Source organism: Petromyzon marinus, unplaced genomic scaffold (assembly GCF_048934315.1).
Source record: "Petromyzon marinus isolate PM22_M1 ecotype Great Lakes invasive population unplaced genomic scaffold, UKy_Petmar_22M1.pri1.0 PM_G_Scaffold_32, whole genome shotgun sequence".
Classification (NCBI taxonomy): Eukaryota; Metazoa; Chordata; class Hyperoartia; order Petromyzontiformes; family Petromyzontidae; genus Petromyzon; species Petromyzon marinus.
Window position 1 is genome coordinate 262,380 of NW_027422895.1, and position 22,149 is coordinate 284,528.

General features: G+C 44.7%; 1 protein-coding gene across 1 annotated transcript; it reads left to right on the forward strand.

The window, feature by feature from the left end:
- Positions 1-515: 515 nt before the first annotated feature.
- Positions 516-4,421, forward strand: LOC142915528 (uncharacterized). Its single transcript, XM_076061283.1, has 2 exons — positions 516-2,089; positions 2,586-4,421. The coding sequence occupies exon 1, from the start codon at positions 522-524 to the stop codon at positions 1,455-1,457; it is 936 nt and encodes a 311-aa protein (XP_075917398.1). The 5' UTR covers positions 516-521; the 3' UTR covers positions 1,458-2,089; positions 2,586-4,421.
- The last annotated feature ends 17,728 nt before the right edge of the window (positions 4,422-22,149 follow it).

Consider the following 22,149-nt stretch of genomic DNA (forward strand, 5'->3'; position numbering starts at 1 on the left):
TCTTAAGTTGCGATTGAACATTAATTTATGCATTTCTGCCGAACACAAATAGTATTGTTTTAAACACCCTTTGCTATGTCAGCTGAATTTAGCTTTCATAAATATTCATTTTTTTTGTTATTTTATTTTCACCTACGTGACTTTACCCAATAGAACCAAAGAGTATGGATCCTAGCAGTCACGAAAGCTTTAAATCTATAATTATTCATTTTGAAGCCAGACAGCTGAAATTGTGTGCTCGGAGTTTTGGGTGAACATTCATTTTGAAGATACGAATGCTTCCAGGCATGTTTATAACCATTTGCCCTCTCATTGTGTGCCATAACAGCCTGTGTGATGAATTTGGGACACTTTTCACTATATCATGAATATATGAATAAGTATAGATGTGTAAGTCACGTGTTACTGTGTATATATGCTTTCCTCTGTGCATCGATACTGACGTGTAGATGGTGTGGATATTATTTTTTTCTGTCTGCAGCTGACGCTTCCTCTGATGCTTCCTCTGCAGAATTGGTCTGATGGAGCAAAGGCGCTCGGCGCAGCTCGGTATGACGAGTCAACAATGCGACCGGTGTGCATACAGCACGGATCGTACTGGAGATTTCACACGGCACCAGAGAACTCACAAGGGAGAGAAACCCTTCAAGTGCAGTGTGTGTGGGAAGGCGTTTGCACATTCATCTGCTCTTGTAGCACACCAGAGAACACACACGGGAGAGAAACCCTTCAGGTGCAGTGTGTGTGGGAAGGCGTTTGCACGTTCATCAAATCTTGAAGTACACCACAGAACGCACACGGGAGAGAAACCCTTCAAGTGCAGTGTGTGTGGAAAGGCATTTGCACAGTCATCTGCTCTTGTAATACACCAGAGGACACACACAGGAGAGAAACCCTTCAAGTGCAGTGTTTGCGTGAAGGCGTTTGCACATTCATCTGATCTTGTAAAACACCAGAGAATACACACGGGAGAGAAACCCTTCTGGTGCACTCCGTGCGGGAAGGCGTTTTCACAGCAACAACATCTTCAAGTACACCAAAGAACACAGAAGCATCAGAAGATCCACAAGGAGTGGAGTCTGAAATCGGCTTGTGAAAGTCAAAGTGCCACAATGAGCCCATCCCTCATGAAACAAGAACCGGAAGAAAATCCCAGCTTGGACACTTTTAAAGGTATCGAGGTGAAATGTGAAGAAGTGATGGTGAAGAGGGAAGAGGTGAAGGTGAAATGTGAAGAAGTGATGGTGAAGAGCGAAGAAGTGAAGGTGAAATGTGAAGATGGATATTCAACTCCAAAATGGGCAAACCTTCACATTGATGGAGGCAACGTGAAGCAGGAGGAGAATTCTGACTGTGAGGCAGAGCGAGGCAACTCCCAGCAGTTTGTGGAAGTGGAGGTGTGGGTGGACTTCCTCCGAGACAATACAAAGTCAAATGGAGACCCGGTAGATGTGTAAACTTCGCGTTTTAATAATTGTGTTATTTTATTTTGGGCACCTTTATAATATATGCCACAGGACCCGCACGAGCTTAATCCGGCACTGTCCGGGATACCGTTCCAGTGCCCAACCAGGCTGTTGAAAACACCGTGAGTGGATATTCTTAGCTCTTTCGGTAAAGTCACGTTGAAGGGAAACAATAAAATAATAAAATATATATAAAACAATAAAAATTCTCACGACGTTTCGACCATAACACAAACGGTCGTCATCAGGTGTGTCGAAACGTCGTGAGAATTTTTATTGTTTTATATATATTTTATTGTTTCCCTTCAACGTGACTTTACCGAAAGAGCTGCAGTCACAAAAGCTTTAAATCAAAATTTAACCGCGAGTGGAATTGAGGGTGACGGTGGAGGGCGCGAAGGGGGCGAGTGATGCCGATGGGCGGCGAGGGGGTCATCCGAGAGGATGCCCAGTGGGGAGATTAAGCAATGAAATCGCTCCACGTGTCAGGCGCTGGGTGGATCACCGCACAGCGGCATCGTGGGAGGTGGCGACGGCTCAGGGAGGTCTCTACCCGCCAGTGGATTGACGGTGGCTGATGGTGACGACGACGACGATGGATGTTGCTCACTCAACTCTGCGAGGTACGAAACGCCGGAGACGCACGGCGATGTGCGGGGTGTCCAGCGGCACGGTAGAGCCGATGGCCTCCTTGCTGCCGCTGTACAGCTGACGCACGACGTGGAGCAGGGCAGGGAGCACGCTGTCCACTATGTCCTGGCAGCCACTGCACAGCTGACCCATAGCCTGCGGTAGGGCAGGGAGCACGCTGTCCACTATGTCCTCACTGTGGCTACTGCACAGCTGACCCATAGCCTGCACTAGGGCAGGGAGCACGCTGTCCACTATGTCCTCACTGTGGCTACTGCACAGCTGACCCATAGCCTGCACTAGGGCAGGGAGCACGCTGTCCACTATGTCCTCACTGTGGCTACTGCACAGCTGACCCATAGCCTGCAGAAGGGCAGGGAGCTAGCTGTCCACAATGTCCTCACTGTGGCTACTGCACAGCTGACCCATAGCCTGCACTAGGGCAGGGAGCACGCTGTCCACTATGTCCTCACTGTGGCTACTGCACAGCTGACCCGCAGGCTGCAGGAGAGGAGTCGGCGCGCTGTCCATGAGCCAGGACATCCCAGGGGGCCAGGCTGGGCCGTCCCTCTCCTGTCCGTCTGCGTGGCCGCTGGTGAACATCGGTCCCCAGGTGGCGACCGCTGCCGGTGGAGAGACGTTCTTCACGAGTCCCGAGTAGTTGTTGATCGTGGTGGTGGTGGTGGTGGTGATGGCGTTGGAGCCGTTGATGTTCGAACCCCCACGCCGAGATCCTCCGAGGAGTTCCACCATCGGCTGCGTGAGCAGCAGAACCACAGTGAGCACAGCCGTGAAGATCGCCACGCTGGTGGTGGTGGTGGCGAAGTTCTCCGCAGACCTCGAAGTGGAGGAGCGGCGTGGGGCGAGGTGGTTGCCTCTCCCGGAGCCGACTCCACTCTGGTCGCTCCAATGGATACACCTTAGTCACAGGCCTTTAATGACAAGAATGTGAAGTTGAACACTCAGTTCCTAGGTTAAACCTGCATGGTGAGAGTGGCCAGTCTTTGTGGACCTGTGGGTTGGGTAGATCTCTAACCAGGAGCGAGAGCCAATAAGCTCCCAAGCATTCACTCGGTTTTAATAATTCCATTCTAGATTTGAAGCTTTCGTGACTGCAAGGATCCATACTCTTTGGTTCTATTCGGTAAAGTCACGTAGGTAAAAAGATAAAATAACAAAAATCACGACGTTTCAGCCACAACACAAGTGGCCTTCATCATGACAGCACGGTCCCTTCACCTGATGAAGGCCACTTGTGTTGTGGCCGAAACGTCGTGATTTTTGTTATTTAATTATTCCACTTATATGGTGCTTGCTTAATCGCCTCTGGCAATTCGGACTTTTGTATCTCGTCTCAGACACACGAAGAGCATCCCCAAGTAGCAGCTGCCCCTGTGTGGCACAAGGTGGTGGCCCTGCACCGGCCTGCATGTGGACAAGAGCCTGTCAGTAGGGGGCGATGGTTGATGTGGCATCTTAGCTGTGGAGTTTGTAGGAAATGTTTAGAATTTGATCAATTTTGACCCACACGCCAGCATGCAATGGCCTACTCGTTTTGAATGACACTACAATAGTTTGTTGTACATACACTGTTAAGCAGACGGTGCATATTTTTAAAAATAGCTTTTTGTTAATACGATGTAACCTGATGCAGTCTATTTCACTGCAGTAATTCAATTTTGTTAAAATGCCTGTCAATAATTTAGAATGAATACTTGTCTGATTGTGCGTGTGCATGTAACATTTTGTCTGAGGGTCAAACATTGAATAAGTGATGTTAGGACAAAGTGTGTGTGTGTTTGGAAGTAACCTGTACAGAGAACTCGGGTGAGACCCGTTGTTCTTGTGATACAGGTCAAAGGGTACTTTTGTGTTTCACGAAGCGTCTGCCTCTGGAGCAACTCATCGTCTTTGAAATAGGGAGCACGCTCGGATCATTCATCAGTTACAAGGCATACCACTTGAAAGTTACACGTATAGGAGGAGGTACATTCTCTACAACACGAATTGTAGTTTTGTCTTACATGTTGACGTAGATTTTGTCTAACTGGGACTAGAAATGGTCCTTGCTGATTGACGTGTGGATGTTCGTACCTATCGGTTGAAGCAAACCCCACTGCTGTTGTTGAGACGCTGTGCACCAATAATAGTCCAACACATTGACGGCCTTCAGGCCAGGAAAGTCACAACATTTGCACACGAAGGACGCATTCACGCAAGCACCCGGTGCTCTGTTTTGAAGTTTTAAAATGAAACATCTTTGAATCGTGTTGTGTTTTGAATTAGATGATTGTTATTTCTTCATTAAAAGCTTATTTCATTTTACATCCGGAAGGCTTCATTGAAAAGGACATTTCGTGTGAATTTTCTCTCGTCGTTAAGTAGACGGCCTTGCCGGGGGTTCGGTTCGATGCGGACTTTCACCTGGTAGGGGATCGCGGGATCGAGATGAGGCGACACGGAGCGGCTGGCCGTCTGCAGATCGATTCCAACGTAATCGAGCGTCTGTCCCTGCGCCTCCGTAGTTGGTACAGGGGGTGCTGGATAATGTTTGGAATTACCCCAATTTTGACCGTGACACCAACATGCGTTGTTAATGACGCAACGTTATGTTTTACATCCGCCGTTTAGCAGACTGCGCATATTGTGGTGAATGTTACTGGGGTAGCCAGGTGTGCCTGTCCGTCGTTCGCATGTAGGGGGTGCGTGTAGGTTTACAGCGCCCCCTGCGTGAAAACGACGGAAAGGGCAGCGTTCATCACGGATAAAGTTGTGCGCTTTTATTTTAAATGTTATTCTTTTATAAGGTGATGTTGATATCGAAAACTGACACATAGCTGGCATGCCATAAATTGGAAATTAACTCTGCTTATTCGAATCAATGTATTCATATATGTTGATGAACTGTTTTCAAGCAGGTTTTGTGTCTTTAACGGCGACTACAGGGACCACGTGATTGTTTAAAAATATCTTTGATTATAACTATAATTGCCTACAATTCGTCATGTGTAGCTTATTTAGACTATAATGTATTCACTACCCAAAATGTATTTACTTGAAAACATAGAGCTGATATTTATTCTTGGTTCTTTCGGTAAAGTCACGTAGAAGGGAAACAATAAAATAACACAAATATAAAACAATTACATTCTCACGACATTCCGACTGCAACACAAGCAATCATCATCAGGTGTCACACAGGCACACACACAGAGACTCAGGCACACACAGAGATACAGACACACACAGTGTGTACACACACACAGTCTAGACACACAGTGTACATACATAGTGTACACACACACAGTGTAGACACTGTATACACACACAGTGTACACACAGTGTACACACACACAGTGTATACACAGTGTACACACACACAGTGTGTACACACAGAAACAGTGTGTACACACAGTAATGTCCACGTTGTAGTTGCTGAGCTCACGCATCCAAGGGGTCTCTGTTCAAGAGATGGAGCAATGGAAAATGAATCTAAATCAACTTAAACTCCATTCCCGCTCTGTGACGTCACTACTCAGCATGACCTCATCGGTGTGAAACGCCAGGGGGACGTGTGCCTCGCTAGTGACGTTATGTCACCAAGGTATTCACCCCACCCCCGTCCACCGCTCTCTTGAGCGTGACGTCACCTCTGCTTGGTCACTGCCGATATCTGTTCCGGTACAATCCTTATTTGGGCAAAGCTACGCCCAGTGACTGGTGGCTCATTAACATAATGTGTCCGTTAAAGCCGTCGCGAGTTTATTGGGACGGGTTCAGCGCCCACGCCCCCATCCCTCCACATATGGGCCGGCCTCATTAACATAATTTATTCAGTTACAGAGCCGCTCGGGGGAGGGAAGTGACGTTATACTACTTCCTGCTGTCGCTAGGTAACAGGAAGCTGCCGTGTGCGCGCTTGCACTGAAATCCGCGGTGAGAAATTCTCATCGTTGTGGTGGTGGTGGTTGTGGTGGTTGTTGTTGTTGTTTACCAAGGTAGAGCCTCGCTCTCTCTCGTAGGGATGTCAGTTGAGTAGCAGCGAGCATGGGAATCGATGTCCAGGTTGGAACTTTACAACGCGGGGCCTAGCCACGCGGGGCCTTGCCTCCTGCCCTCGCCTGATTGCGTTCACTTTAATTATCTCTCTTTAAGTTTAATTTGTCTTCACCCAGCTCGCCACTTTGTAACTTTGATTTATTGTAAATATTCACGCAGTTTTTATTTTCTTTTGTTAGCAGGCCAAGCCCGCTTGAGCTGCTATACCGCGCTTGTTATCAGAAGCGACCTGCCCACAACAACACAACGTGAGGCTTTGTCAACGTGTGTGAATGTTTTGACTTAAAACTTTGGTGACTGCAGGAATTAATAGTCTTGGTTCTTTCGGTAAAGTCACGTAGATAGAAAATAAAATTAAAATAACAGATAATAATTTTTCTTTTTTACAATGAAGCAAAAAACCCCACAACGTTTCTATGGCAACATTAATGTTGAAGATGCGAGGGCTTACAGGAATATTTATGACATTTGCCCTCTCATTGCGTGCCATGACAGTGCTGTTTGCACAGTCACACATAGTCACTGTAAGATGTTTTTCTCGGTCGTGTTTTGTATTTTTGCTTGTTGTGGTTGCACCCGATTCAAGAGCCGAATGGCTCACGGGACTATAACAAAAATAAATCAAACTGAAAATCAAAAAAACTGAAACCGCGTGATGAATTTTGGGAAAGTTTTTCACTGCATCTCCAAATATATGTAAAAGGCAAAGTTGTGATTGTGTGTGTTGTCTGTTCAAGATGTTTAGCGTACTTCCCGACATGCAACAAACTGGAAATTTGCCATGTGGGTACTTTCCAGACTGTACACCGTGCAAACATTATACAAATACACTTTTGTGTTTTCATGGGGGGAAGGGAGCTCAATAATGTATAGATTTTTTGGACGGCAAGTGAGCTGTGACGTCAAATCTGTCACGTGACCCTCGCATGTGGAAGAGTTACGCATTGTAGTGTAGCGGTTAGCGTTGTCTGTGTGTTTGCGTGTGTGTATGTGTGTCTGTGTGTGTGTATCTGTGTGTGTGTGTCTGTGTGTGTGTGTCTGTGTGTGTCTGTGTGTGTGTGTCTGTGTGTGTCTGTGTGTGTGTGTCTGTATCTGTGTGTGTATGTGTGTCTGTGTGTGTGTGTCTGTGTGTGTCTGTGTGTGTATCTGTGTGTGTGTGTGTGGAAAAGTAACTCATTGTAGTGTAGCGGTTAGCGCTACGCTGCGCAACGAACCCGGCGACCCGAGTTCGATTCCCGCTCACGGCCACCACCGGTGATGATTATTTGAACCGCTTCTGGGCCTCCCCTAGGTCGACTCAGCCTCAAACGAGTAACTGTTGTGGTGTGAACATCGCCACTGGGGAGATAAAGGCGGCCGGACGTGGTAGATCCAAGTCCCGGGCGAAGCCGGGTAGTACAGCTAGTGATGAATACATGAATGAATATAGACGTGTAAGTCACGTGTGACTGTATATATTAATTCCTCCATGGCTTGATACTGACGTGTAGATGGTGTGGATATTCTTATTTTCTGTCTGCAGCTGACGCTGGTCTGATGGAGCAAAGGCCCTCAGCACAGCATCTCGGTACGACAAGTCAACAATGTGACCAGCGTGCATACAGCACGGATCGGACTGGAAATTTGACACAGCACCAGAGAAGTCACACAGGAGAGAAACCCTTCAAGTGCAGTGTGTGTGGGAAGACATTTTCAGATTCATCTACTCTTAAAACACACCAGAGAACACACACGGGAGAGAAACCCTTCAAGTGCACTGTGTGTGGGAAGAAATTTTCAGGTTCATTGCTCTTAAAACACACCAGAGAACACACACGGGAGAGAAACCCTTCAGGTGCAGTGTGTGTGGGAAGACATTTGCACAGTCATCTGATCTTGTAAAACACCAGAGAACACACACGGGAGAGAAACCCTTCAAGTGCACTGTGTGTGGGAAGAAATTTTCAGGTTCATTTGCTCTTAAAACACACCAGAGAACACACACGGGAGAGAAACCCTTCAGGTGCAGTGTGTGTGGGAAGACATTTTCAGATTCATCTACTCTTAGAACACACCAGAGAACACACACGGGAGAGAAACCCTTCAGGTGCAGTGTGTGTGGGAAGACATTTTCATGGTCATCCGCTCTTAAAACACACCAGAGAACACACACAGGAGAGAAACCCTTCAAGTGCAGTGTGTGTGGGAAGACATTTTCAGATTCATCTACTCTTAAAAGACACCAGAGAACACACACAGAAGAGAAACCCTTCAGGTGCAGTGTGTGTCGGAAGACATTTTCACAGTCATTTGCTCTTAAAAAACACCAGAGAACACACACGGGAGAGAAACCTTTCAAGTGCAGTGTGTGCGTGAAGGCATTTGCACAGTCATCTGATCTTGTAAAACACCAGAGAACACACACAGGAGAGAAACCCTTCAAGTGTGCTCTGTGCAGGAAGCCGTTTGCAGATTCATCAAATCTTCGAAGACACCAGAGAACACAAAAGCATCACAAGGAGCGGAGTCGGCGTCTGAAATCAGCTTGTGAAAGTCAAAGTGCCGCAATGAGCCCATCATGAAACAAGAACCGGACGAAAATCCCAGCTTGGACACTTTTAAAGGTATAAAGGTGAAATATGAAGAGGTGAAGGTGAAATATGAAGAGGTGATGAGCGAAGAAGTGAAGGTAAAATGTGAAGATGACGATTCAACTCCAAAATGGGACCTTCACATCGTAAAGCAGGAGGAGAATTCTGACTGTGAATCAGAGTGAGGCAACTCCCAGCAGTTTGTGGAAGTGGAGGTGTCGGTGGACTTGCTCCTAGACAATACAAAGTCAAGTGGAGACCCGGTAGATGTGTAAGCCAGAGACGATGTCGCTACAATAGATCCACCTTTGTCACAGGCCTTTAATGACAAGAATGTGAAGTTGAACACTCAGCTCCTAGGTTCAACCTGCAGAGTAAGAGCGAGCGGCCAGTCTTTGTGGACCTGTGGATTGGGGAGATCTCTGACCAGGAGCGAGAGCCAAGAAGCCCCCAAGCATTCACTATGTTACAATAATTGCTTTTACACGGTGCTCACTTAATCGCCTCAGCAACTCGGAGTTTCGTATCTCGTCTGAAACACTCGAAGAGCATCCCCAAGTAGCAGCGGCCCTGTGTGGCACAGGGTGGTGGCCCTGCACCGGCCTGCATTTATTATTATTTCCGCCTGAGGACGACCGCTTGTGTTACGATCGAAACGTCGTGATCTATTATTATTTTGTCTACCTACGTGACTTTACTAAAAGAACCAAAGAGTATGTGAACAAGAGGCTGTCAGTAGGGGGCGATGATTGATGTTTCATCTCAGTTTTGTAATTTGTCGCTAATGTTTAGAATTCGCCAGCATGCAATGGCCTACAAGTTTTGAATGACACAATAGTATGTTTTACATCCACTGTTAAGCAGACCGTGCGTATTTTTAAAATAGCTTCTTGTTAATACGATGTAACCTGATGCAGGATATTTCACTGCAGTAAATCAATTTTGTTAATATGCCTGTCAATAATTAAGAATGAATACTTGTCTGATTGTGCGTGTACATGTAACATTTTGTCTATGAGGGTCAAACATTGATTAAGTGTTCAAATCTAGATTGATTAAGTGATGTTAGGACAAAGTGTGTGTGTTTGGAAGTAACCTGTATAGATATCTCGGGTGAGACACGTTCCATGTGATACAGGTCAAAGGGTACTTTTGTGTTTCACGAAGCGTCTGGAGCAACTCATCGTCTTTGAAATAGGGAGCACCCTCGGATCATTCATCAGTTACAAGGCATACCACTTAAAAGTTACACGTATAGGAGGAGGTACATTCTCTACAACACGAATTATAGTTTTGTGTTACGTGTTGACGTAGATTTTGTCTAACTGGGACTAGAAATGCACCTTGCTGATTCGCGTCTGGATGTTCGTATCTATTGGTTGAAGCAAGCCCCACTTCTGTTGTTGAGACGCTGTGCACCAATGAGGGTCCAAGCATTTTAGGGCCTTCGGCCAGGAAAGTCACAATATTTACGGCACACGAAGGACGCATTCATGCCAGCGCCCCGTGCTCCGTTTTGAAGTTTTAAAATGAAACATCTTTGAATCGTGTTGTGTTTTGAATTAGATGATTGTTATTTCTTAATTAAAAGCTTATTTCATTTTACATCTGGAAGGCTTCGTTGAGAAGGATATTTCGCGTGAATTTTCTCTCGTCGTTAAGTAGACGATGGCCTTGCCGGGGTTTCGGTTCGATGCGGACTTTCACCTGGTAGGGGATCGCGGGATCGAGATGAGGCGACACGGAGCGGCTGGCCGTCTGCAGAACGATTCCAACGTAATCAAGCGTCTGTCCCTGCGCCTCCGTCGTTGGTACAGGGGGTGCTGGATAATGTTTGGAATTACCCCAATTTTGACCGTGACACCAACATGCGTTGTGAATGACGCGACGTTATGTTTTCCATCTGCCGTTTAGCAGACTGCGCATATTGTGGTGAATGTTACTGGGGTAGCCAGGTGTGCCCGTCCGTCGTTCGCATGCAGGGGGCGCGTGTAGGTTTACAGCGCCCCCTGCGTGAAAACGACGGAAAGGGCAGCGTTCATCACGGTTAAAGTTGTGCGCTTATATTTTAAATGTTATTCTTTTATAAGGTGATGTTGATATCGAAAACTGACATATAACTGGCATGCCATAAATAGGAAATTAACTCTGCTTATTCGAATCAATGTATTCATATATGTTGATAAACTGTTTTCAAGCAGATTTTGTGTCTCTAACGGCGACTACAGGGACCACGTGATTGTTTAAAAATGTCTTTGATTATAACTATAATTGCCTACAATTTGTCATGTGTAGCTTATTTAGACTATAATTTATTCACTACCCAAAATGTATTGACTTGAAAACATAGAGCTAATATTTGTAAGCAATGTCTTTTTTATTTATATGTTTGAAAACATATATTTGCACAAATTGAACTTGTTCAGATACAAGGTGAATTCACAAGGCTTTGTAAAAAATCCAATATTTCAGAATTTTTGCCTTAACGGATAATTTTTTTTTAAAATGTTGGTAAAAATAAAGATTAAGAAATATATATTGTGCCGTGTCTACAATTTTATTGTAAAGTGGAATTGGTAAAAAAAATTGATGGTTCAATGAGCCACTCTGTCTACGGGAAAGCTACCCATACGGATGCTTACCTGAAACCGGATTCCCACCACCATCCATCCCAGAAGAATTCCCTCATCAAGACTCTGCACCATAGAGCCCAATGCATATCCGACCAGGAACACATAGCCAGTGAACTCAAGCATGTACACCAAGCTCTTAAGGCTAATGGTTACTCCGACTACAATCCGCAAAGCTATCACTCCAAACATGAAGAAGGACCCTCTTGAGGAGCCTTTCAAAACCATCACTTTACCCTACATTGCGGGGATCACAAAAAAGATCTCCAAAATCTTGAATAAACACAAGATCCAGGTCCGTTTCAACACATTACATAAAATCCGTGATCTGGTTCCGTCTGTAAAAGATGTGATTCCAGACATACAGTACCCTGGTGTCTACAATCTAAGTTGCCTCTGTGGTAGTAGTTACATTGGAGAAACCAAACGCCATGTCTCGGACCGCATTCGTGAACACAAAGCAGACCTTAACCACGGTAGGACCAACACCTCGGCCGTGGCAGATCACTGTTATAATTCAGTAGGCTCACATGACATTGACTTCTCCAAGACAGAGGTTCTTTGCAAGCCATCTGGCTACCATGAGAGATTCGTTCATGAGGCTATCCACATATACAAGCACAGAGACAATTTCAACCGAGAGGAAGGAATTCTGGCTTAGCAATCATTGGAAGGATTTGATAAACCATTTCGGGTCTTAATTGATTGTTCACGCTTACCGTGGCTTTCAGACAGCATACATGAATTTTTAGTCTCCCCCCTCTTTTCAAAACATAGATGGACTCATCTTCTTTGGTTCTTTCGGTAAAGTCACGTAGAATGAGAATAAAATAATAAATTGATAAAATAAAATAACACAATAATATTCTCACGACGTTTCGGCCACAACACAAGCGGCCTTCATCAGGTGAAGGGGGCGAGACTGTCTGGTAGGACAGCGCTGGAGTGAGAGAGCCACGTTCAGATCACGGCTTTTAAGCTGTGTGAGAGGAACAAAGAGCCTTGACAAAGGAATTAGCATAAAATTTAGCATTGAAATGGCTGAATGATTAGCTTGTGACTGGTCGCAGAAATAGCTATGTTAAAAGTTAAAGCATACACATCCGCAGAGGCACCCATTGTTAAAAGGAATTAGCATAGAATTTAGCATTGAAATAGCTAAGTTAAGGCATACACATCCGCAGAGGCACCCCTTCAGGGGATTCGCTTGTAACTGCTACAGAAATAGTTACGTTGAAGTCAGAGCATACACATTCACCGAGGCACTTAGTACAAATCAAACAGGAGAATTTAGCATTGAAATAACTAGGCGAATTTAGCATTGAAATAACTGGGTGATTTGCTAGTGACTGGTCACAGAAATGACTACACATCTGAGCTATTCACAGTACTCTGTCTACAGGAAAGCTACCCATACAGATGCTTACTTGAAACCGGATTCCCACCACCATCCATCCCAGAAGAACTGCCTCATCAAGACTCTATACCATAGAGCCCAATGCATTTCCGACCAGGAACACATTACCAGTGAACTCAAGCACGTACACCAGGCTCTCAGGGCTAATGGCTACTCCGACTACACAATCCGCAAAGCCATCACTCCAGTCATGAAGAAGGATCCTCTTGTGGAGCCACTCAAAACCATCACCTTACCCTACATTGCAGGGGTCACTAAAAAGATCTCCAAAATCCTGAATAAACACAAGATCCAGGTCCGATTCAACACAGTACACAAAATCCATGATTTAGTTCCATCTGTAAAAGATGCTCTTCCAGACATACAGTACCCGGGCGTTTACAAACTAAAGTGCCTCTGTGGTAGTAGCTACATTGGAGAAACCAAAAGACATATCTCGGACCGCATCCGCGAACATAAAGCAGACTTGAAACACGGTAAGACGAACTCCTCTGCCGTGGCAGATCACTGTTACAATTCAGTGGGCTCACATGACATTGACTTCTCCAAGACGGAGGTTCTTTGCAAACCAACTGGCTACCATGAGAGATTCGTTCATGAGGCCATTCACATATACAAGCACAGAGACAATTTCAACCGAGAAGATGGATTCAGGCTTAGTAACCACTGGAAAGATGTGTTAAATCATTTCTGTTCTTAATGAATTGTAATTTTACGATGACCTTCAGACCGCAGCTCTTTCGCCAGCATTGCCTCTTAATACCTCTCACACCACGGTTAATGGTATGATTTACAACATGGAGTATACTAGGGCTTCGCAGCTGTCTCTCTCCCCCTCCTCTGTTCCGACCATGGACGAACTTGTCCGTCTGAACGGGGCCCGTAGCTATCCGTGGTACGGAAATTTGAGGGTAAGAATCCACCCATTTTTTCGCCATATAGCATTGTGATATATAACGACTTATGGTTGGTAGCTTAGCTGATTGGAGAATATAGAGTTTATTGATAACATGAAGGTAATTTATATTTTAGTTTTTATTGGTTCACTATATAGTACTGTGAATAGCTCAGATGTGTAGTCATTTCTGTGACCAGTCACTAGCAAATCACCCAGTTATTTCAATGCTAAATTCGCCTAGTTATTTCAATGCTAAATTCTCCTGTTTGACTTGTACTAAGTGCCTCGGTGAATGTGTATGCTCTGACTTCAACGTAACTATTTCTGTAGCAGTTACAAGCGAATCACTCAGCCATTTCAATGCTAAATTCTAGGCTAATCCCATTGTCAAGGGGTGCCTCTGCGGATGTGTATGCCTTAACTTTTAACATAGCTATTTCTGTGACCAGTCACAAGCTAATCATTCAGCCATTTCAATGCTAAATTTTATGCTAATTCCTTTGTCAAGGCTCTTTGTTCCTCTCACACAGCTTAAAAGCCATGATCTGAACGTGGCTCTCTCACTCCAGCGCTGTCCTACCAGACAGTCTCGTCCCTTCACCTGATGAAGGCCGCTTGTGTTGTGGCCGAAACGTCGTGAGAATATTATTGTGTTATTTTATTTTATCAATTTATTATTTTATTCTCATTCTACGTGACTTTACCGAAAGAACCAAAGAAGATGAATCATTGCAGTCACGAAAGCTTTAAATCGAAAAATAGATGGACTCGTCCTTCTAAATAAACTGCCAAATCATTGTCCGTGGTGCTAACGTCAAAAAATAAACAAATAAATAAATACAAACCGCCACTTCTTTCAAATGTTTCTTGCCGTTGGTTTTCACACCTGATGATGACTGCTTGTGTTACAGTCGAAACGTCGTGAGAATTTTATTGTTTTATATATTTTTTATTTATTTTATTGTTTCCCTTCAACGTGACTTTACCGAAAGAACCAAGAATATAATTCATTGTTTATTATGTTCGTGTTACATTTTAAACAGAAAATGTTTACGTTTGTGGGACCTCTTTGGCCCAGAATTAAAATGGTGACAGAGAAAGGGACGTGGCGTGAACACCTACACACACTCAGTGTACACACACAAAGAGTGTACACACAAAGAGAAAGGGACGTGGCGCGAACACCTACACACACTCAGTGTACACACACACAGAGTGTACACACAGAGAGAAAGGGACGTGGCGTGAACACCTACACACACTCAGTGTACACACACAGAGTGTACACACACAGAGAAAGGGACGTGGCGTGAACACCTACACACACTCAGTGTACACACACACAGAGTGTACACACACAGAGAAAGGGACGTGGCGTGAACACCTTCTGCCTATAAACAAACAGGAGCAGCAGCAGTGGCTGTGAAGGTGTTGATCTGACTGGTGTCAGAACATCAAAACAACAACCACCACTACCAGGGTGATGGGGGTGGTGGTGAAGAGTGGTGGGGGGGGACTCCCCGGGACTGCCAGGTGGTGGCCTGTGTCTGTCTGTGTACACACACACAGTGTACACACACACACACACTGTACACACACACAGTGTACACACACACTGTACACTGTGTCTGTGTGTGTGTACACACACAGAGACAGTGTAAACACACACACACAGTGTGTACGTACACACTGTGTGTGTGTGTTTGTTGTGGTTGCACACACACACAGTGTGTACGTACACACTGTGTGTGTACACAGAGTGTGTACACACACATTGTACACACACACAGTGTACACACACACAGTGTAAACACAGTGTAAACACACACAATGTAAACACATAGTGTACATACAGTGTGTACACACACACACAGTGTACACACAGACACAGTGTATACACACACAGTGTACACACACACACAGTGTACACACACACAGTGTACACACACAGTGTATACACACACAGTGTACATACACACAGTGTACATACACACAGTGTACATACACAGTGTACACACACAGTGTACACACACACAGTGTGTACACACACTGTGCACACACAGTGTACACACATAGTGTACACACACAGTGTACACACAAAGTGTGTACGTGTACACACACACAGTGCACACACACACAGTGTGTACATACACACATTGTGTACACACAGTGTGTGTACACAATAGTTTCAGTTTATTTTGGTATACCCCTGTGAGCCATTCGGCTCTTGAATCAAGTGCAACCACAACAAACACAAACACGAACAAGAAACACATCTTAAAGTGACTACTTTGTGTGACTCTGCAAACAGAAAATCCATGAAAAAAACATCAAAATGTTCCTGAAAAAAGCACTGTACACCAACGCTGTGTGCTAAAAATCCCAGTGGGATGCAATGTCCACGTTGTTGTTGTTGTTGTTGCTGAGTTCAAGGGAGGGAGCAATGGAAAATGAATCTAAATTAACTTAAACTCCAATCACGCTCTGTTACGTCACTACTCAGCATTACTTCATCGGCAAGAAACGCCGGGGGAAGGTGTCCCTCGCTAGTGACGTCATGTAACCAAGGTATTCATCCCTCCCCCGTCCATCGCGCTCTTGAACATGACGTCACCTCCACTTGGGTCACTGCCGATATCGTTCCATTGCCAATCCTTATTTGGGCAAAGCTACGCCCAGTGGCGGTTCATTAACATAATGTGTCCGTTAAAGCCGTCGCGAGTTTATTGCGACGGGTTCAGCACTCACGACATATGGGACGGTATCACATTAGCATAATTTATCCATCCTCTAATTTATTTATTTACGGAGCAGCTCATTGTGGGAGGAGTATGTCTCGTGCCACGGAAGTGACGTCACGTCACCTGCTGCCGCGTGACGTCACGAGGTAACAGGAAGCTATCGCTTCCTGCACTGAAATCCGAGGTGAGAAATTCTCATTGCGATTGTGGTTGTTGTGGTGGTGGTTGTTGTTGTTTACCAAGGTAGAGCCTCTCTCTCTCGTAGGGATGTCAGTTGAGTAGCAGCGAGCATGGGAATCGATGTCCAGGTTGGAACTTTACAACGCGGGGCCTAGCCACGCGGGGCCTTGCCTCCTGCCCTCGCCTGATTGCGTTTACTTTAATTATCTCGCTTAAGTTTAATTTGTCTTCACCCGGCTCGCCACTTTGTAACTTTGTTTTATTGTAAATATTCACTCAATTTTTATTTTTTTCACCAGGCCAAGCCCGCTTGAGCTGCTATACCGCTCTTGTTATCAGAAGCGACCTGCCCACAACAACACAAGGTGAGGCTTTGTCAACGTGTGTGAATGTTTTGACTTAAAACTTTGGTGACTGCAGGAATTAATATTCTTGGTTCTTTCGGTAAAGTCACGTAGATAGAAAATAAAATTAAAATAACAGATAATAATTTTTCTTTTTTTACAATGAAGCAAAAAACCCCACAACGTTTCTATGGCAACATTAATGTTGAAGATGCGAGGGCTTACAGGAATGTTTATGACATTTGCCCGCTCATTGCGTGCCATGACAGTGCTGTTTGCACAGTCACACATAGTCACTGTAAGATGTTTCTCTTGGTCGTGTTGTTGTTTTGTTGCTTGTTGTGGTTGCACCCGATTCAAGAGCCGAATGGCTCACGGGACTATAACCAAAATAAATCAAACTGAAAATAAAAAAACTGAAACCGCGTGATGAATTTTGGGAAAGTTTTTCACTGCATCTCCAAATATATATAAAAGGCAAAGTTGTGATTGTGTGCGTCTGTTCAAAATGTTTAGCGTACTTCCCGACATGCAACAAACTGGAAATTTGCCATGTGGGTACTTTCCAGACTGTACACCGTGCAAACATTATACAAATACACTTTTGTTTTTTTGTTGGGGGGGGGAGCTCAATAATGTATAGATTTTTTGCACGGCAAGTGAGCTGTGACGTCAAATCTGTCACGTGACCCGCGCACGTGGAAGCGTAACGCATTGTAGTGTAGCGGTTAGCGTTGTCTGTGTGTGTGTCTGTGTGTGTGTTTGTGTGTGTGTATCTGTGTGTGTGTCTGTGTGTGTGTCTGTGTGTGTGTCTGTGTGTGTGTGTGTGTCTGTGTGTGTGTGTCTGTGTGTGTGTGTGTCTGTATGTGTCTGTGTGTATGTGGAAGCGTAACGCATTGTAGTGTAGCGGTTAGCGCTACGCTACGAACCCGGCAACCCGAGTTTGATTCCCGCTCACGGCCACCACCGGTGATGATTAATTCAACCGCTTCTGGGCCTCCCCTAGGTCGACTCAGCCTTAAACGAGTAACTGTTGTGGTGTAAACATCGCCACTGGGGAGACAAAGACGGCCGGACGTGGTGGATCCAAGTCCCGGGCGAAGCCGGGTAGTACAGCTAGTCGTGAATACATGAATGAATATAGACGTGTAAGTCACGTGTGACTGTATATATTCATTCCTCCATGGCTCGATACTGACGTGTCGATGGTGTGGATATTCTTGTTTTCTGTCTGTAGCTGAGGCTGGTCTGATGGAGCAAAGGCCCTCAGCACACCAGCGCGGTACGACAATTCAACAATGCGACCAGCGTGCATACAGCACGGATCGGACTGGAAATTTGACACAGCACCAGAGAACTCGCACAGGAGAGAAACCCTTCAAGTGCACTGTGTGTGACAAGGCATTTTCAGATTCATCGACTCTTAAAACACACCAGAGAACTCACACGGGAGAGAAACCCTTCAAGTGCAGTGTGTGTGTGAAGACATTTTCAGATTCATTTGCACTTAAAACACACCAGAGAACACACACGGGAGAGAAACCCTTCAAGTGCAGTGTGTGTGGGAAGGCATTTCCAGATTCATCTAATAAAAAACACCAGAGAACACACGGGAGAGAAACCCTTCAAGTGCACTGTGTGTGGGAAGGCGTTTACACAGTCATATAATCTTGTAATACACCGGAGAACACACACGGGAGAGAAACCCTTCAAGTGCAGTGTTTGTGGGAAGACATTTTTATGGTCATCTGGTCTTGTAAAACACACCAGAGAACTCACACAGGAGAGGAACCCTTCAAGTGTACTCTGTGCGGCAAGGCGTTTTCAGATTCATGGCATCTTGTAACACACCAGAGAACACACACGGGAGAGAAACCTTTCAAGTGCAGTGTGTGCGTGAAGGCATTTGCACAGTCATCTGATCTTGTAAAACACCAGAGAACACACACAGGAGAGAAACCCTTCAAGTGTACTCTGTGCGGGAAGCCGTTTGCAGATTCATCAAATCTTCGAAGACACCAGAGAACACAGAAGCATCACAAGGAGCGGAGTCGGAGTCTGAAATCAGCTTGTGAAAGTCAAAGTGCCGCAATGAGCCCATCCCTCATGAAACAAGAACCGGACGAAAATCCCAGCTTGGACACTTTTAAAGGTATAAAGGTGGAATATGAAGAGGTGATGGTGAAATGTGAAGAGGTGATGAGCGAAGAAGTGAAGGTAAAATGTGAAGATGAAGATTCAACTCCAAAATGGGACCTTCACATCGTGAAGCAGGAGGAGAATTCTGACTCTGAGTCAGAGTGAGGCAACTCCCAGCAGTTTGTGCAAGTGGAAGTGTGGGTGGACTTGCTCCTAGACAATACAAAGTCAAGTGGAGACCCGGTAGATGTGTAAGCCAGAGACGATGTCGCTACAATAAATGCACCTTTGTCACAGGCCTTTAATGTCAAGAATGTGAAGTTGAACACTTTGTGGGCCCGTGGGTTGGGTAGATCTCTAACCAGGAGCAAGAGCCAATAAGCTCCCAAGCATTCACTATGTTATCATAATAATTGCTCTTCTTTGGTTCTTTCGGTAAAGTCACGTAGAATGAGAATAAAATAATAAATTGATAAAATAAAATAACACAATAATATTCTCACGACGTTTCGGCCACAACACAAGCGGCCTTCATCAGGTGAAGGGACGAGACTGTCTGGTAGGACAGCGCTGGAGTGAAAGAGCCACGTTCAGATCACGACCTTTAAGCTGTGTGAGAGGAAACAGCGCCTTGACAAAGGAATTAGCATATAATTTAGCATTGAAATGGCTGAGTGATTAGCTTGTGACTGGTCACAGAAATAGCTATGTTAAAAGTTAAAGCATTCACATCCGCAGAGGCACCCCTTGACAAAGGAATTAGCATAGAATTTAGCATTGAAATAGCTAAGTTAAAGCATACACATCCGCAGAGGCACCCCTCGACAAAGGAATTAGCATAGAATTTAGCTCTCAGGGCTAATGGTTACTCCGACTACACAATCCGCAAAGCCATCACTCCAGTCATGAAGAAGGATCCTCTTGTGGAGCCACTCAAAACCATCACCTTACCCTACATTGCAGGGGTCACTAAAAAGATCTCCAAAATCCTGAATAAACACAAGATCCAGGTCCGATTCAACACAGTACTTTAAATCCGTGATTTAGTTCCATCTGTAAAAGATGCTGTTCCAGACATACAGTACCCGTGCGTTTACAAACTAAAGTGCCTCTATGGTAGTAGCTACATTGGAGAAACCAAACGACATATCTCGGACCGCATCCGCGAACATAAAGCAGACTTGAAACACGGTAGGACGAACTCCTCTGCCGTGGCAGATCACTGTTATAATTCAGTGGGCTCACATGACATTGACTTCTCCAAGACGGAGGTTCTTTGCAAACCAACCGGCTACCATGAGAGATTCGTTCATGAGGCCATTCACATATACAAGCACAGAGACAATTTCAACCGAGAAGATGGATTCTGGCTTAGTAACCATTGGAAAGATGTTTTAAATCATTTCTGTTCTTAATTAATTGTATTTTACGATGACCTTCAGACCGCAGCTCTTTCACCAGCATTGACTCTTAATACCTCTCACACCACGGTTAATGGTATGGTTTACAACATGGAGTATAACAGCGCCTCGCAGCTGTCTCTCTCCCCCTCCTCTGTTCCGACCATGGATGAACCCGTCCGTCTGAACGGGGCCCATAGCTATCCGTGTTGCTAAAGTTGAGGGTAAGAATCCACCCATTTTTTCGCCATATAGCATTGTGATATATAACGACTTATTGTTGGTAGCTTAGCTGATTGGAGAATATAGAGTTTATTGATAACATTAAGGTAATTTATATTTTAGTTTTTTATTGGTTCACTATATAGTACTGTGAATAGCTCAGATGTGTAGGCCTTGACTTCAACATAGTCATTTCTGTGACCAGTCACTAGCTAAACACTCAGTTATTTCAATGCTAAATTCGCCTAGTTATTTCAATGCTAAATTCTCCTGTTGTGTACTAAGTGCCTCGGTGAATGTGTATGCTCTGACTTTAACGTAGCTATTTCTGTGACCAGTTACAAGCTAATCACTCAGCTATTTCAATGCTAAATTCTATGCTAATTCCTTTGTCAAGGGGTGCCTCTGCGGATGTGTATGCTTTAACTTTTAACATAGCTATTTCTGTGACCAGTCACAAGCTAATCACTCAGCCATTTCAATGCTAAATTATATGCTAATTCCTTTGTCAAGGCGCTTTGTTTCCTCTCACACAGCTTAAAGTTCGTGATCTGAACGTGGCTCTTTCACTCCAGCGCTGTCCTACCAGACAGTCTCGTCTCTTCACCTGATGAAGGCCGCTTGTGTTGTGGCCGAAACGTCGTGAGAATATTATTGTGTTATTTTATTTTATCAATTTATTATTTTATTCTCATTCTACGTGACTTTACCGAAAGAACCAAAGACGATGAATCATTGCAGTCACGAAAGCTATAAATCGAAATATAATAATTGCTTTTACATGGTGCTTGGTTAATCGCCTCAGCAACTTGGAGTTTTGTACCTCATCTCAAACGCTCGAAGAGCATTCCCAAGTAGCAGCTGCCCCTGTGTGGCACAAGGTGGTGGCCCTGCACCGGCCTGCATGTGGACAAGAGCCTGTCAGTAGGGGGCGATGATTGATGTGTCATCTCAATTGTGTAGTTTGTAGGTAATGTTTAGAATTTGCTACATTTTCACTCAGACACCAGCATGCAATGGCCTACTCGTTTTGAATGACACAGTATGTTTTACATACACTGTGAAGCGGACTGTGCAACTTTTTTTAAAAGCTTCTTGTTAATACGATGTAACGTGATGCAGTATATTTCACTGCAGTAATCCAATTTTGTTAATATGCCTGTCAATAATTTAGAATGTATACTTGTCTGGTTTTGTGCATTCTTGTACATTTGATCTATAAGGGTCAAACATTGACTAAGTGATGTTAGGACAAAGTGTGTGTGTGTGTGTGTTTTGGAAGTAACCTGTACAGAGAACTCAGGTGAGACCCGTTGTTCTTGTGATACAGGTCAAAGGGTACTTTTGTGTTTCACGAAGCGTCTGCCTCTGGAGCAACTCATCGTCATTGAAATAGGGAGCACGCTCGGATCATTCATCAGTTACAAGGCATACCGCTTGAAAGTTACACGTA